The 12,705-nt window shown below is 32.6% G+C and overlaps 2 protein-coding genes across 2 annotated transcripts; both read left to right on the plus strand.

Moving 5' to 3' along the window:
• The first annotated feature begins 2,820 nt into the window (after positions 1-2,820).
• Positions 2,821-4,281, plus strand: LOC115984721 (LRR receptor-like serine/threonine-protein kinase EFR). Its single transcript, XM_031107737.1, has one exon. The coding sequence runs from the start codon at positions 2,821-2,823 to the stop codon at positions 4,279-4,281; it is 1,461 nt and encodes a 486-aa protein (XP_030963597.1).
• Positions 4,282-4,315: 34 nt separating this feature from the next.
• Positions 4,316-6,168, plus strand: LOC115984722 (probable LRR receptor-like serine/threonine-protein kinase At3g47570). Its single transcript, XM_031107738.1, has 2 exons — positions 4,316-5,474; positions 5,753-6,168. Exons 1-2 carry the CDS (start codon positions 4,316-4,318, stop codon positions 6,166-6,168), a joined length of 1,575 nt encoding a protein of 524 aa, XP_030963598.1.
• Positions 6,169-12,705: the final 6,537 nt, after the last annotated feature.

Raw genomic sequence — 12,705 nt, forward strand, 5'->3', positions numbered from 1 at the left:
TCAAGAGTGTGCAAGAAAACAGAGACTCGCGGCTGGGCCTCGCGGGTGACTCGCGGCTTCAAGCCGCCAGACGCAGCACACGTGCCAAGCATGCTAGAAGGTGAACAGTCATGCAAGCTGGAGCACTACAGGACAAAACAGGACAATTGGCCATACGGTTATCTCGCGACTGGATCTCGCGACTTAGTCAAGCTGCGAGGTCAAGCCGCGAGCCACCCTTGTTTTGTTAAACCTGACGTTTCACATTCCTCTCCCACTCCAGTATAAATACCCCTTTTACCACGATTGTGAGAGAGCTTCCAGAGAGAATTTTGAGAGAGAAACCCTAAAGAAAAACCAGATTGATTCACCCACAATCTATACATTAGAGTCTCTTCAAATTCCTCAACTCTCTTCCTCTCCATTGTCAAATCCTTGAGAGGCATTATACCAAACCTGATTCTCACCATTATCATTACTGTGAGAGAGCTGTTTGGATTTCTGGGAAGCAGTTAGGAAGGAACCAATCTTCATTAGTTGATGCTACGGTCTAGTAGCGGAATCCGGGAAGCTAGAAAAGAAAAAGGTTCGGCGCAACCTCGTTGGAGCAAGAAACTTGGAGGGCTTAGGTGCACTGGGTAGATTAGGCTTGGAGGGTCTATTGCTGTCCATGTATCCCAACTATATTTTCTAGTGGATTGTTTACCGCTTAGAGGGCGGCGGAGAGGTTTTACGCCGAGGGCTTCGGTTTCCTCTTCGATAACACATTGCGTGTTGTCTTTGTGTTTGCATCTTCCTTCCTCTTTATCTTTGTCCTTTTATTATCTACTGTGGATTGTATTTTGTTTTGGCTTAGATAGTTTTTAACCAATTCCATATTATAGCTTATGTTAAGTTTCCGCACACTTGTTGTTTGACATATTGCTTGAATTGGTTAAGTTGTAATTTGGGGGTCTAAATATTCAAGGGTGTTTATATACGTTTTTGAACTTTCAATTTGAGTAGGACTAACAATAGAAAATGGACTCGAAGTCCTGTATTTACAAAAAGTGATACATTTAGTGTAAATAAGACAGAGATTAGTCAATTCCACAATACTGAAGATTGTGAATCATAAGATTCACTTCCTATAGATTATTAAAATAAAACAAAAAATATATATATGACTACCTTTAAAAGAATAATCTACAGTATGATTGTTTTTATTGTGTATGTCTTAGTGTTTTGGATTTGAGTACTTCTAGATAATTTACTTTTATTTATTTATTTTATGAATAGATGATTACATAATAATGGGTGAAAAGTTTCATGAATTCCATAACTTGGGTGTGTGTATAATCTAATATATCTGTTTTATTTATCACGATGAGGTTTGTTAACAAATTTTCTCTGTATCATTACAGCATTTTGGGGATTGTGAGCTTTTTTTTTTTCTTTTTTTTTCTTTTCCTGTTTTGCAATTGAAATTTAGGGTCAAGATTAAGATTCGATGTTGTTTTTATGGGTTATGACTTATGAATTGGTTTGGTTTTAGAATTTGAGATTTCCATCTACTATTGATTATGCATTTTATATGTTGCAGGTTGAATTCTGTTTTGTTTATATACTGTGGCTTGATTATGCACTACAACTTTTTCTTTTTTCTTTTGCGATGAAAAAGTTGGATTCAATGTCCCTTTTAAGGGTTATATATTGGTTTGGTTTTACAATTTGAGATTCCAATGTACTATTGATTATGCATATTATTATTTGACTAATATATTTCCGACTTTTTGTTTCACAAACTAGTAGCCATTTTTCTCTTTTAAACTTTTTGGTTGTAAAATTCTCTAATCTCATGGTTTAATTCATTGTGGTTCCTAGGAATGGTAGATTTGGTATTTGAAATTGTCTTGCAAGTTTTAGTTCAGTGTGATTCATTGTGGTTCCTAGAAATAGCGATCTTGCTATTTGAAATTGTCATGTAAGTTTTAACTGTTTAAAGTCAGATTCTTTTTTTTAAGTCTCTCATAACAAGGAAGAACACATGAGTGATTTGAAAAAACTAATTTTTAAAAAATTTAGGGGATATTGGACACTATATGCTTAAATATACTATGTTATTTAAGTTTGAATATATGTAGTATAAGTATGATAATTAAGTTTATGTTGGATGTAAAGTTTGTTAATATGTAAAACGATCCCGCGCATTGCGCGGGTTAAACACTAGTATATATAAAAGTTGAAGCGTAGCATTTATTGTTGCTACGCTCTAATTGAGTCACATCATCTACCTATTTTCAATGCCTTAACGTTACAATTCCTCCATCCTTCCATCTTCCTTTTAGTTTGACTCTTCTTCTCCCATTTTATTTACTAGAAATTTTACTATTCTCTATTCCATTCAAGCAATTTTAAGCTTCGATTCGATAGTTTCTCAACACACCCAAAAAAAACAAAAAAAATCAAACAAACAAAACACACTTCTGTTCGATATAGCATTCGGAAATAAGGCTTATTTAAATATTTTTCATATCCAATCACAAAGAATATTTTGATTTTTCCACTAATTATAAAGGTAAAGGGACCACTGAGGTCACTGACTATTACATGCTTTGATTCGAGTTAGGTGAATCCCCTAAGTCCTTGTATTCTTTCGGGCTGGGTCCGCACTACATGCAGTAAGTTGGTTCTTCTTCAATCTTTACCAAATTCTTATAAATGTGCTTTTCCCATGAGTGCTAAGCTGCGAAATCAAACCCTCTTTATCTGCCTTGTTTCAAAAAGCCAACTGCTTCTTCAACCATATTGCATATAAGACTTTCCCACTGGATTTCAGCTCCACCATCCTCTTCTTTTTCCATGCTTGCTTTTATCCTTCTCTTGTGTTGTGGCTTGTTGGTCACCTTTGTTGCTGGCGGGAATAATGAGACAGACCGGTTAGCATTGCTTGAGTTCAAAGCGAAGATCGCTGATGATCCTCTCCAGGTTATGAGCTCTTGGAATGACAGCATCCACTTTTGCCAATGGCGAGGGGTCACCTGTGGTCGTCGACATCAGAGGGTCACCGTATTGAATTTGCCATCTTCAAAACTAGTAGGCTCCATATCACCACATATTGGAAATTTAAGTTTTTTGAGGCAAATAACCCTCCAAAACAACAGCTTGCATAATGAAATCCCTCTTGAAATTGGTTATTTGCATAGATTGCAAGTCTTACGATTGAACCATAACTCAATCAGTGGTAAAATTCCTAGCAATTTATCCAGTTGCGCCAATCTCAAAACTCTTCTTGTCACTTACAACCTTCTGACTGGAGAAATCCCTGCAACGCTTGGCACCTTGTCAAAGCTCCAATCCTTCTTTATAATTAACAATAAAATGATTGGAGGTATCCCACCTTCTTTCGAGAACTTATCTTCTCTAGACGCCTTTGTAGCATCTGATAATAACTTAGGTGGGATTATCCCACCATTTTTTGGTCAATTGACCAAACTTACATTATTCAGTGTGCCTGGAAATAGGTTTTCTGGTACAATTCCTCCCTCAATATCCAATCTCTCTTCATTGATACTATTTGATATAGCAGACAACCAAATCCAAGGACATCTTCCATCATACATAGATATCACCCTACAAAATATGGAAATATTTATTATTGCAAACAACCAATTTACTGGATCTATCCCTATTGCAATATTTAATGCCTCAAATTTAGAGATATTTCAATTAGATCTAAATGAGCTAAGTGGAAAAGTTCATTCTTTGGAAAAGCTAAATAGAATTTCCTCTTTTTCCATTAGCAGTAACAATTTTGGAAATGGAGGTGAGAATGACTTGAGTTTTCTTTGTTCTTTGACAAATTCCACCTTTTTGACTGATTTGGAGATAAGTTTCAATAACTTTGGGGGAGAGTTGCCTAAGTGTGTTGGAAATTTTTCAACTACTCTTATCTATTTAACTCTAGATAATAATAAAATATATGGAAAGATTCCTATTGAAATTGGAAACATGATCAACTTGGAGAGACTTAACATGTGGAACAACAAATTATCAGGTAATATTCCCTCTGAAATTGGACAGCTTCAAAAGTTAAAAGTTTTGGAATTACATGAAAATTATTTCTTTGGGAACATTCCATCCTCTCTTGGAAATTTAACGGTCTTGTTGAACTTGTATTTACTTGATAATAATCTTGAAGGAAACATCCCGTTAAGTCTAAGCAAGTGCAAAGAATTGTTTTCTTTGATTCTTGCTAATAAATCTCAATGGTTCAATATCTCCACAAGTCATTGGTCTCTCATTCTCACCAACTTTTCTTGATTTGTCTGCCAACCAATTTACTGGAGCACTTCCGATGGAAATAGGAAATTTTAAGAATCTTGAATATTTGGATATTTCTGAAAACAAGTTTTTTGGTAAAATTCCATCAAGTCTTGGTAGTTGTGTAAAGCTCGAAACTCTAGCCATGAGAGGAAACCTCTTCCAAGGAATTGTTCCGTCTTCTTTGGAATCATTAAGAGTTCTTGAAAATCTTGATCTATCCAACAATAATTTGTTTGGACAAATTCCAAAGTTTCTGGAGCTCTTTGTCTACTTGCAATCTGTGAATTTGTCTTACAACAATTTTGAGGGTGAGGTACCAACAATCGGAGTTTTTAAGAATGGAAGTGCAACTTTCGTTAAGGGTAATAGTAAGCTTTGTGGGGGTATACCTAAGTTTCAGCTTCCAAAATGTAAATACCAAAAATCTAAGAAGAGAAAGTTGACCCTCACCTTTAAGTTAATATTCTCTATATTTTCTGGGCTTCTTGGAGTAACTTTGGTTCTATTACTTCTATTTCTTTCCTCTTTAAGAAAGAAAAGAAAAGAAAATACCTCAAGTGACTTGGGGAATTTGCTTTTGATTCTATCTTACCAAAATCTCTTTAAAGCAACTGATGGGTTCTCTTCTACCAATTTAATTGGTATGGGTAACTTTGGATCCGTGTATAAAGGAATTCTTGATCAAGGTAGACATACGATTGCTGTCAAGGTGCTCAACCTTTTGCATCATGGAGCTTCTAAAAGTTTTATGGCCGAGTGTGAGGCTCTACAAAACATTAGACATCGAAATATTGTAAAGGTTCTTACATCATGTTCTAGTATTGACCATCAAGGTAATGATTTTAAAGCATTGGTATATGAGTTCATGGCAAATGGCAACCTAGATGAATGGCTACATCCAACTCTAAGAACAAGCGAGACTCTTGAGGAACCAAGAAATTTGAGTCTTCTTCAGAGACTGGATATTGCCATTGATGTTGCTAATGCATTGAATTACCTTCATCATCATTGCCATACACCAATCATTCACTGTGACCTCAAGCCTAGCAATGTTCTTCTTGATGATGAAATGGTTGGACATGTAGGTGACTTTGGCTTGGCAAGATTGCTTTTTGATGCTACCCAAGATTGTTCTATTCACCAATCAAGCTCCGTTGGAATAAGAGGCACAATTGGTTATGTTCCTCCAGGTAAATATTTTTTTTATTTTTTAAATTTACTTGTGTTCCTTTTCCCTTTGTCTTTTACTATATTTTAAAGTTTTGAAGGAAGATTTTAACAAGGACGTACTGTAGCCAAAAAAATAGAATGATATATAACAAAATTTTCCGCTTTTCTTAATTCTTATTATGCACCATTGAAAATGCTCTTTTAATATACTTGTCTGTTACATATATTTTTCCATCTTTTTTTTAGTAGAAACCTATGCTCACGTTACATATATGTTATATGTAACTGTTTATTGCAGAGTATGGTTTGGGAAATAACGTGTCAACATATGATGATGTCTATAGTTATGGCATATTATTATTAGAGATATTCACGGGAAAAAGGCCTACTGATAATATTTTTCAAGATAACTTAAACCTCCACGACTATGTTAAAGCAGTTTTGCCAGAACAGATAATTGACATTATAGATTCTATCCTTTTGAGTGTGCATGAAAAAGAAGGAGAGACACGTACAAACAACATTACTCGCAATGAGGGTCAAAATGGAAGTGTAACAAGTCAAGAATGCTTGATTATGATTATAAAAATTGGGGTTGCTTGTTTGGTTGAATTTCCAAGAGAAAGGATGAACATGAGTGCTCTTATAATTGAGCTACATTCAATTCGACAGAAACTTCTTGGAACTAATAGACGCAGACAAAGGCTTCAATAAACAGGTAGTATATTGTTTGCCTTTGTGTATATGTTATAATTTTGTAGCACCCCACACTACATGATCTAATATGATAAGGCTAGTCCAAATATTTTAACGGAAGAAGGTGTCACTAATCATATAGCTCATTATGTTGCATTTTTTTTTTTTTTTTTTAGGGGACTCATTATGTTGCATTTAGTTGGGGAATAAGCCCAATTACTTTTTATAATACCAAAACACATAATATACCTCTAAAATCTACTTTCTATTTGTTGATTTCTATTGTTGAAGTGGTCCACAAGATGTAGGAGGTCTCCATATCGATAACATAAGATTATATTATCTCAATTTTACTGAATGAATAACATAGACATTTGAAGGGTGTAGTTGAAGTTAACGAATTTGTTGGAGAAGTTTTCTTGTTTAGAATTCTAAATAAATCCAAGTAAATGCCCACCAATTCCACAATTATTGAATGGGTTGGGATTTTTTCATACCGCAAGTAAGGATTCTCCCATCATGAATTTTCTCACTAGTAAAACATAAATATTAAGTTACTGATAATGAATATCTTTTGAATTCTATTTATTTTTGGGAAAACGGTCATTTAGCATACTGTCATTTATGAATTCCGAAGCTTATCATTCTAATATATTGAAATTATCTTCCTTCTTCGTAGGTGCACAATAGAATGATGATTTATTATGAAGGTTGTGATCATCATGATTTTCTAGTTTTATTATATATAACACTAGAGAGAATAATCAATATTGTAGCTTCCTTATAGCAGTCATGATTCATGTATGTTGGTTTTTCCCCTCCTGTATCAAGTATGTAATATCTTCTTAAATAATTAACTTTATGTTTTAATGTACTATTAAATAAGTTTATATCCAAAGCTATTCACAATCAAGACCTATAGAATTTACATGCTCAAGAAAATTTTAAGTTGATACATGGAGGCTAAAGTTATGCATGAAAAGAAGTACACCCAAAGATTGATTTTTCTATGCAGCCAATGTTATATTCCATGCGGTTCTATGCTGTTAGGTTCTAAATATTTAGGATTGAATGTTTAGAATTTCAACTTGTATGTGTTGGCAAACCGGGAAAAAAAAAAATGTCTAGGATAGGTGTTAGCAAGGTTGTCGAAATTGGGATTTTACGTAGGATCGTGGGAGGTAGGTAGGATCGTGGATCGTAGGATCGGATCGTGGATAGTAAGATCCTACCTATTTTCAGATTTTAAGCAAAAAATATATTGATAGTGACTTTATATGTTATATAATCACTTAAAATATGAATCCAGCCATTAAAAAAAAAAAAAAATTGCATCATAAAAAATTTAGTATATGTTTAAGTAGCAACTAAGTACCAAAATATTATCTACACATATGGAAAATGTTTTCCAAATTCTAAGTTCCAAATCCAAAATAAGTTAGGCTAGTTAGCATATAAAAACTAGCTAACTACAAATTTACAATATGTAATCCAAAAGAGAATTCACAATCTAAGGTAAACTAGTTAATTACAAATATGAAATCCAAAAGAGAATTCTCATTTTAAGGTTCTTATAATCTAATCACTGCCATTGTCATATCCCATTTCATCATCTAAATATTTTAGGTTTTGTTTTTGAAAACGTTAAACTTAAGTACTATAGGTTTTTTTTGATATTTTATGTTTGACATAGGGGTAAATTTGGGACTTCAATTCATTATTGGGCTTTTGATAATCCGTTGGGCTTATGGGTTTAGGTGGATTATCTTACCCAAATGAATCCCACTGACAAAAAAAAAAAAAAAAAAAATCAATCCAAATGGTAGGATCAGTAAGATCGGTAGGATCCCATACGATCCTACAATCCTATGCGGTCCTACACGATCCTACCATTTTTGTGATCCTGCTATGATTTTAAACTTTTTGATGAGGTGGGATTGTAAAATCGTGCAATTTTACGATCCGGGTCGCGATTTTGACAACCATGGGTGTTAGACATTGCTCAAACTTGTAAAGGTCAAGACTCAAGAATGTACAAATTGCAAGAAATAAGATTATTTTTTCTATGAAGCTCGATTGATCGAATGGTGAAGCTCAATCGATCGAAAATCGAAGAAAAAGAATTTCTACAGAAATTTATATAGGCTCAAGCCCACGAAAACGTTTAGAGTTTCAATCCAACACTCTTATGGATAAAAGGAAAACCCTAGCTATGTTTTGAAGGCTCTTGGAAGACTTGTGAGTTACTCCTATGAGATCTGAGAGATTTTGTACTTTCTAACTATACAAGCATTTACCGGAACAAGATCTACAATCAAGTGCTAGTGGAATTTAGTTGCAGCAAAGATCAACAAGCCTTGATATGAAACCTTTGAGCGGGATCTCAAAGTTACAAGCGTGGGTGCTTGTGTGGTGCAAATCCAAGAAATGAGTTCATGGAGTCGAAGCTTGCATGTGGTCGTGTCAGTTAAGTTACTAGAGATAGTAATAGATTTAGGGTTAAATCTGATTGTAAAAACTTTGATTCTCTATAGTGGATTTGTTTTACCTTAAGGATAATTAGGTCAAATTATCCCTAGGTTTTTACGTTGAAACTGTTGGTTTCATTGGTTTCCCTGGGTCATCATATCGTTGTATTCTTTATTTTCCTTAGCTATGCATGATATAATCTGTTCTTGTTTAACCTAGATCTCATAATTAACCTAAGTAATCACTTGGCTAATATATTAGATTAAACAATTTGCTTTAAGGGGTCTAAACAAACAAACATATGCTATTCTTGGTCATGCCGTTAGTATTTCTTTTCAAGAATTGCCATGCTATGAGTAAAGCTTAAAGACAGGACAATCCAAGTATCTTATCTTATATTATGAGAATATTGCTCAATGGACTACAAATATTTGGATCCTCAATTGCAACTCTTATGATGGAAAATTTGCTGGGGATATTAAATAGAGAGAATATTAAAAAAAAAAAAACTTTAAATAAATTTTTTTTTTAAATGATCACAAATAAAATTTTTAAAAAATCAATTATATAGTTTTTGGCCTTAATTACAATCTAGAAGAACTAAAAATTATAATATATGATTCAAACACAATGGAAGCCTCTATCTACATTCCTTGATTTTGATTCATAAATCAAGTTAATTACGAGATAGGAATTGTAAGATACTAACCACACTTGGTTCTTAAATCAGTCTTTTGACTTCTAATACGCAATACTAGATCTACTAATACTATTTATAATTTGACACCACGTGGGGAGTTGATGGGGGTAAGAATTTACCTATCGCATTGGTGGGTTGATGAGAAATGGAATTTGGTCAAATGTGGGTCAGGGTGGGTTCGTGGGGCGGAGAAAGTTTGTCTCTAAAAATGTTTGGAGTCTCGGATTTTAATTCCCAATAAGAAGATGATATTTGTGTGTCCCTCTTATGTATAATACATATGACTTACTCGGTTAGTTAGATTATGTGAGTCATGTATATTGCAATTAACAAGAATACATATCATCTTTTATTGAGCGTTGGAATCCAAAACTTCAAACATATTTGGAGCCAAACTTTGTTTGGTTGGGAATTTATGGGTTTCCATGGGGTTTTTTTTTTTGGGTATTCTTTGATGTAGGTGTGCTGCTGTGGGGGTTATTGGGATAGAAAATAAAAATATTTAAATAGATAGAGAAAAAAAAAAATTAAAGAGTTTGTTAGAACTTGTATTCAAAAAGGTCGGTAGGTAAAAATGGAAATGAGCTTTCTAGCAAAAAAATTGCTAGAACTTTGTAGAAGTCATTGTCAATGCCCTTACAAGGTTCTTTCAAGAGATGGTAGAAATTCAAAACCTAAAATTGGTTGTATTAAACTCGTTGTGAGTTTAACTCAAGTGTACTCGCGCATATGTTGTGAGTTACTTGCTAGCATTAGACATCATGATACTCCTTGTCTTATAATTCCTTGAAACTACTGCAAGTAATTATGCAATCCTGAAAATTTGCATAATATTTTTTCAAGATTAATGGGTAATGGTGCAAATTAAAATGATGAATTGGTCAATTAAGTTAAATTAAACCTATCATAGCGCTATTAAGCTAAAATGATTAACAGATCAACGGATTGAGATCTATTATTAAATTAAAATGATTTTGTCATAGGATTTTTTGTTTAATTTTTAGTTTATTTTGTTTATGCACAATTTTTTAAAATCTCTAACTTTTTTTTTTTCAAATACAAATATATTTTATCTAACTTTCTGCAAAAGCAACCAACAAAAGTCAAATAAATTAATGTCAAACTTAAGATAAAAGAAAACAAAATATAACTTAGCTTCCTGGTTTTTTAGTTATATAGATGGTAATGTTTTTCACTAATGAAGAAGAATTCAATAATATAGCATCTATGACTATGATTCCATTTACACATATATATACACTTAGATTAGGCTAGAGTAGAATTCTATCTTGCATCTATGATTCCACTTTTGCATATTAGCACTAGAATGATTAATTCAATTAGCTTTTTAGGTTAAAATTGTAATTTGAGACAATTTTCCAATAATTGTTTCAAACATGGCCCATTTAGAATACGTTTGGTACACTGAATGGGAATTACGACAGGAATTGTAATCTTTAACTAAACCTATTCATTAGTTTGGTTGAGTTATAATATTAGAATGAAACTTAACATTTATTTTAGGAAATTTCTTACTCATACAATTATGTTTCCTTAAAAATTGTTATTTTTAAATTTAAGAAAGATATATGTTATTTTTTATGATTTTTTATTTTTATAATTGTTAGATGTATATGGAAAGTTTGTTTACTTGGAAATATATTAAGTTTTAAAATTATTGTACTTATTAAGGATAGCTAATACAACATTTTAAAGAGGAATAGTTATTCCTCATTTTAAAGAATAGCTATTCATAAGAAATGATTATTCCTTGTAATAAAAACATAACCAAACTAAAGAATAACTAAATCATAGAAATAATTATTACATTACAGCGTCTATTACAGTCTACCAAACATGCCCTTAGTTAATATATTATTCGTAATCGTAACGCTATTGCCTTTTCCAGTTTCTCATCCAGTGTCCTAGAAGCTATGTGCACCTTTTCCAGTTTTACCACAATAGAGAAGTCCGTGCTTGGTATCACTATTATTTCAAGCCAAGAGGAAATTCAATTATTTCAAGGGTGTTTTTACTTTTCTTTTTCTTTTTCTTTTTTTCCCTTTTCAATTTCTAAATTTTATTTGTTGGAAATTCATTGAATTTTCAAAAGACATCGCATGTCACAGGTGGATGATTTTCCCTTCAACAAATTAAAAATGGGCTATGACGCATTTGTATATGCTGTGGTATCTAATTGGCTAAGGTATAATCCAAGGGAATTTTTACAATTTCATCAACTTATATTTTATAATTCAAACTAATTTCATGAATTTTATCCAAGTAATGTGTAATATTCAAGAATAATTTTTGTCAATCTTAACAGTTTTGGCCTTGGGTGTAATTTTTTTTATTAACGTGATTTTTTTTTTAATTATAGAGAAAGGTGAATTTAATTTTAAACATAGAAGATGTAATTTTACAAATTTTGATGGAGAATTTGTTTTTCTCTTTTTCTTTTTTCTTTTTGTACAGTGCTTTTCGGTCACTTTCTATTTAAGATTGGGTTCATGTGAATTTGGATCTTGTAATATACATATTGGTCTTTTCCTGTTATTTTTAACGTTGGTTAGGATCAAACACTTTTGACCCAATCCTAGTTTTATACTACTGGGCTCATTTTTGGTCAGGTATAACTTTATTCTGAACAGAAGTCAATGTTTTCAGGCCTAAAGCCAGTTAAATTCAAATTGGGCTCATTTTGGATCTGGCCTAATCTTATGTTAAACAAAAGACAATGTTTTTAGGCCTGAGCCAGTTTGGTCCTGCTCCAGTTTCATGGGTTGGGCCGATTGGCCCTTGTTGGGTTCAAAATTATTTTGGTCCAAGTGTTGTTGATAATGAGAGCTCAGTTCGTTGGGAAGCAATGAATGATTTATGCAGATTGTTGTTGATGCAACTTTGAATAATCTGAAGTATTTTTCATGAAAGATTGGGGTACATCTCATGTGTTTAGACTTTATTATAACGTCATCAAATTAGAATGATTAACTGATCCATTAAGGGAATTTTATCATGAAGTAGGTCTATTTTGAGTATTTTCATGAATGTTTGAAGACTTGAATAGCTTTGCATCTATAGATTCCAACCTTGCATAATAGAACAAGTTGTATTAAACATGTGCCTTTTGATCTAAATTAAGTTGATTGACTCAATATAATTATCATACAAGTATAACATAACGGAATGCGTAGCTCCTCATTCTTTATCAAACCGGTAACAAGTAATTTATTTGTTTAAAAAATGCAAAATCTATAGATTTGGGCCAAACTAATCGTTTCATCTTAATTCAAACTATAAAAAACTAATCGTTTTTTTTTATTATATATTTTTATATATATAAAAACTATAAAGGGAAAATGTAACAATTGAAAGTTTGTAAACTA

This window comes from Quercus lobata, chromosome 4 (genome assembly GCF_001633185.2).
Source record: "Quercus lobata isolate SW786 chromosome 4, ValleyOak3.0 Primary Assembly, whole genome shotgun sequence".
Classification (NCBI taxonomy): domain Eukaryota; kingdom Viridiplantae; phylum Streptophyta; class Magnoliopsida; order Fagales; family Fagaceae; genus Quercus; species Quercus lobata.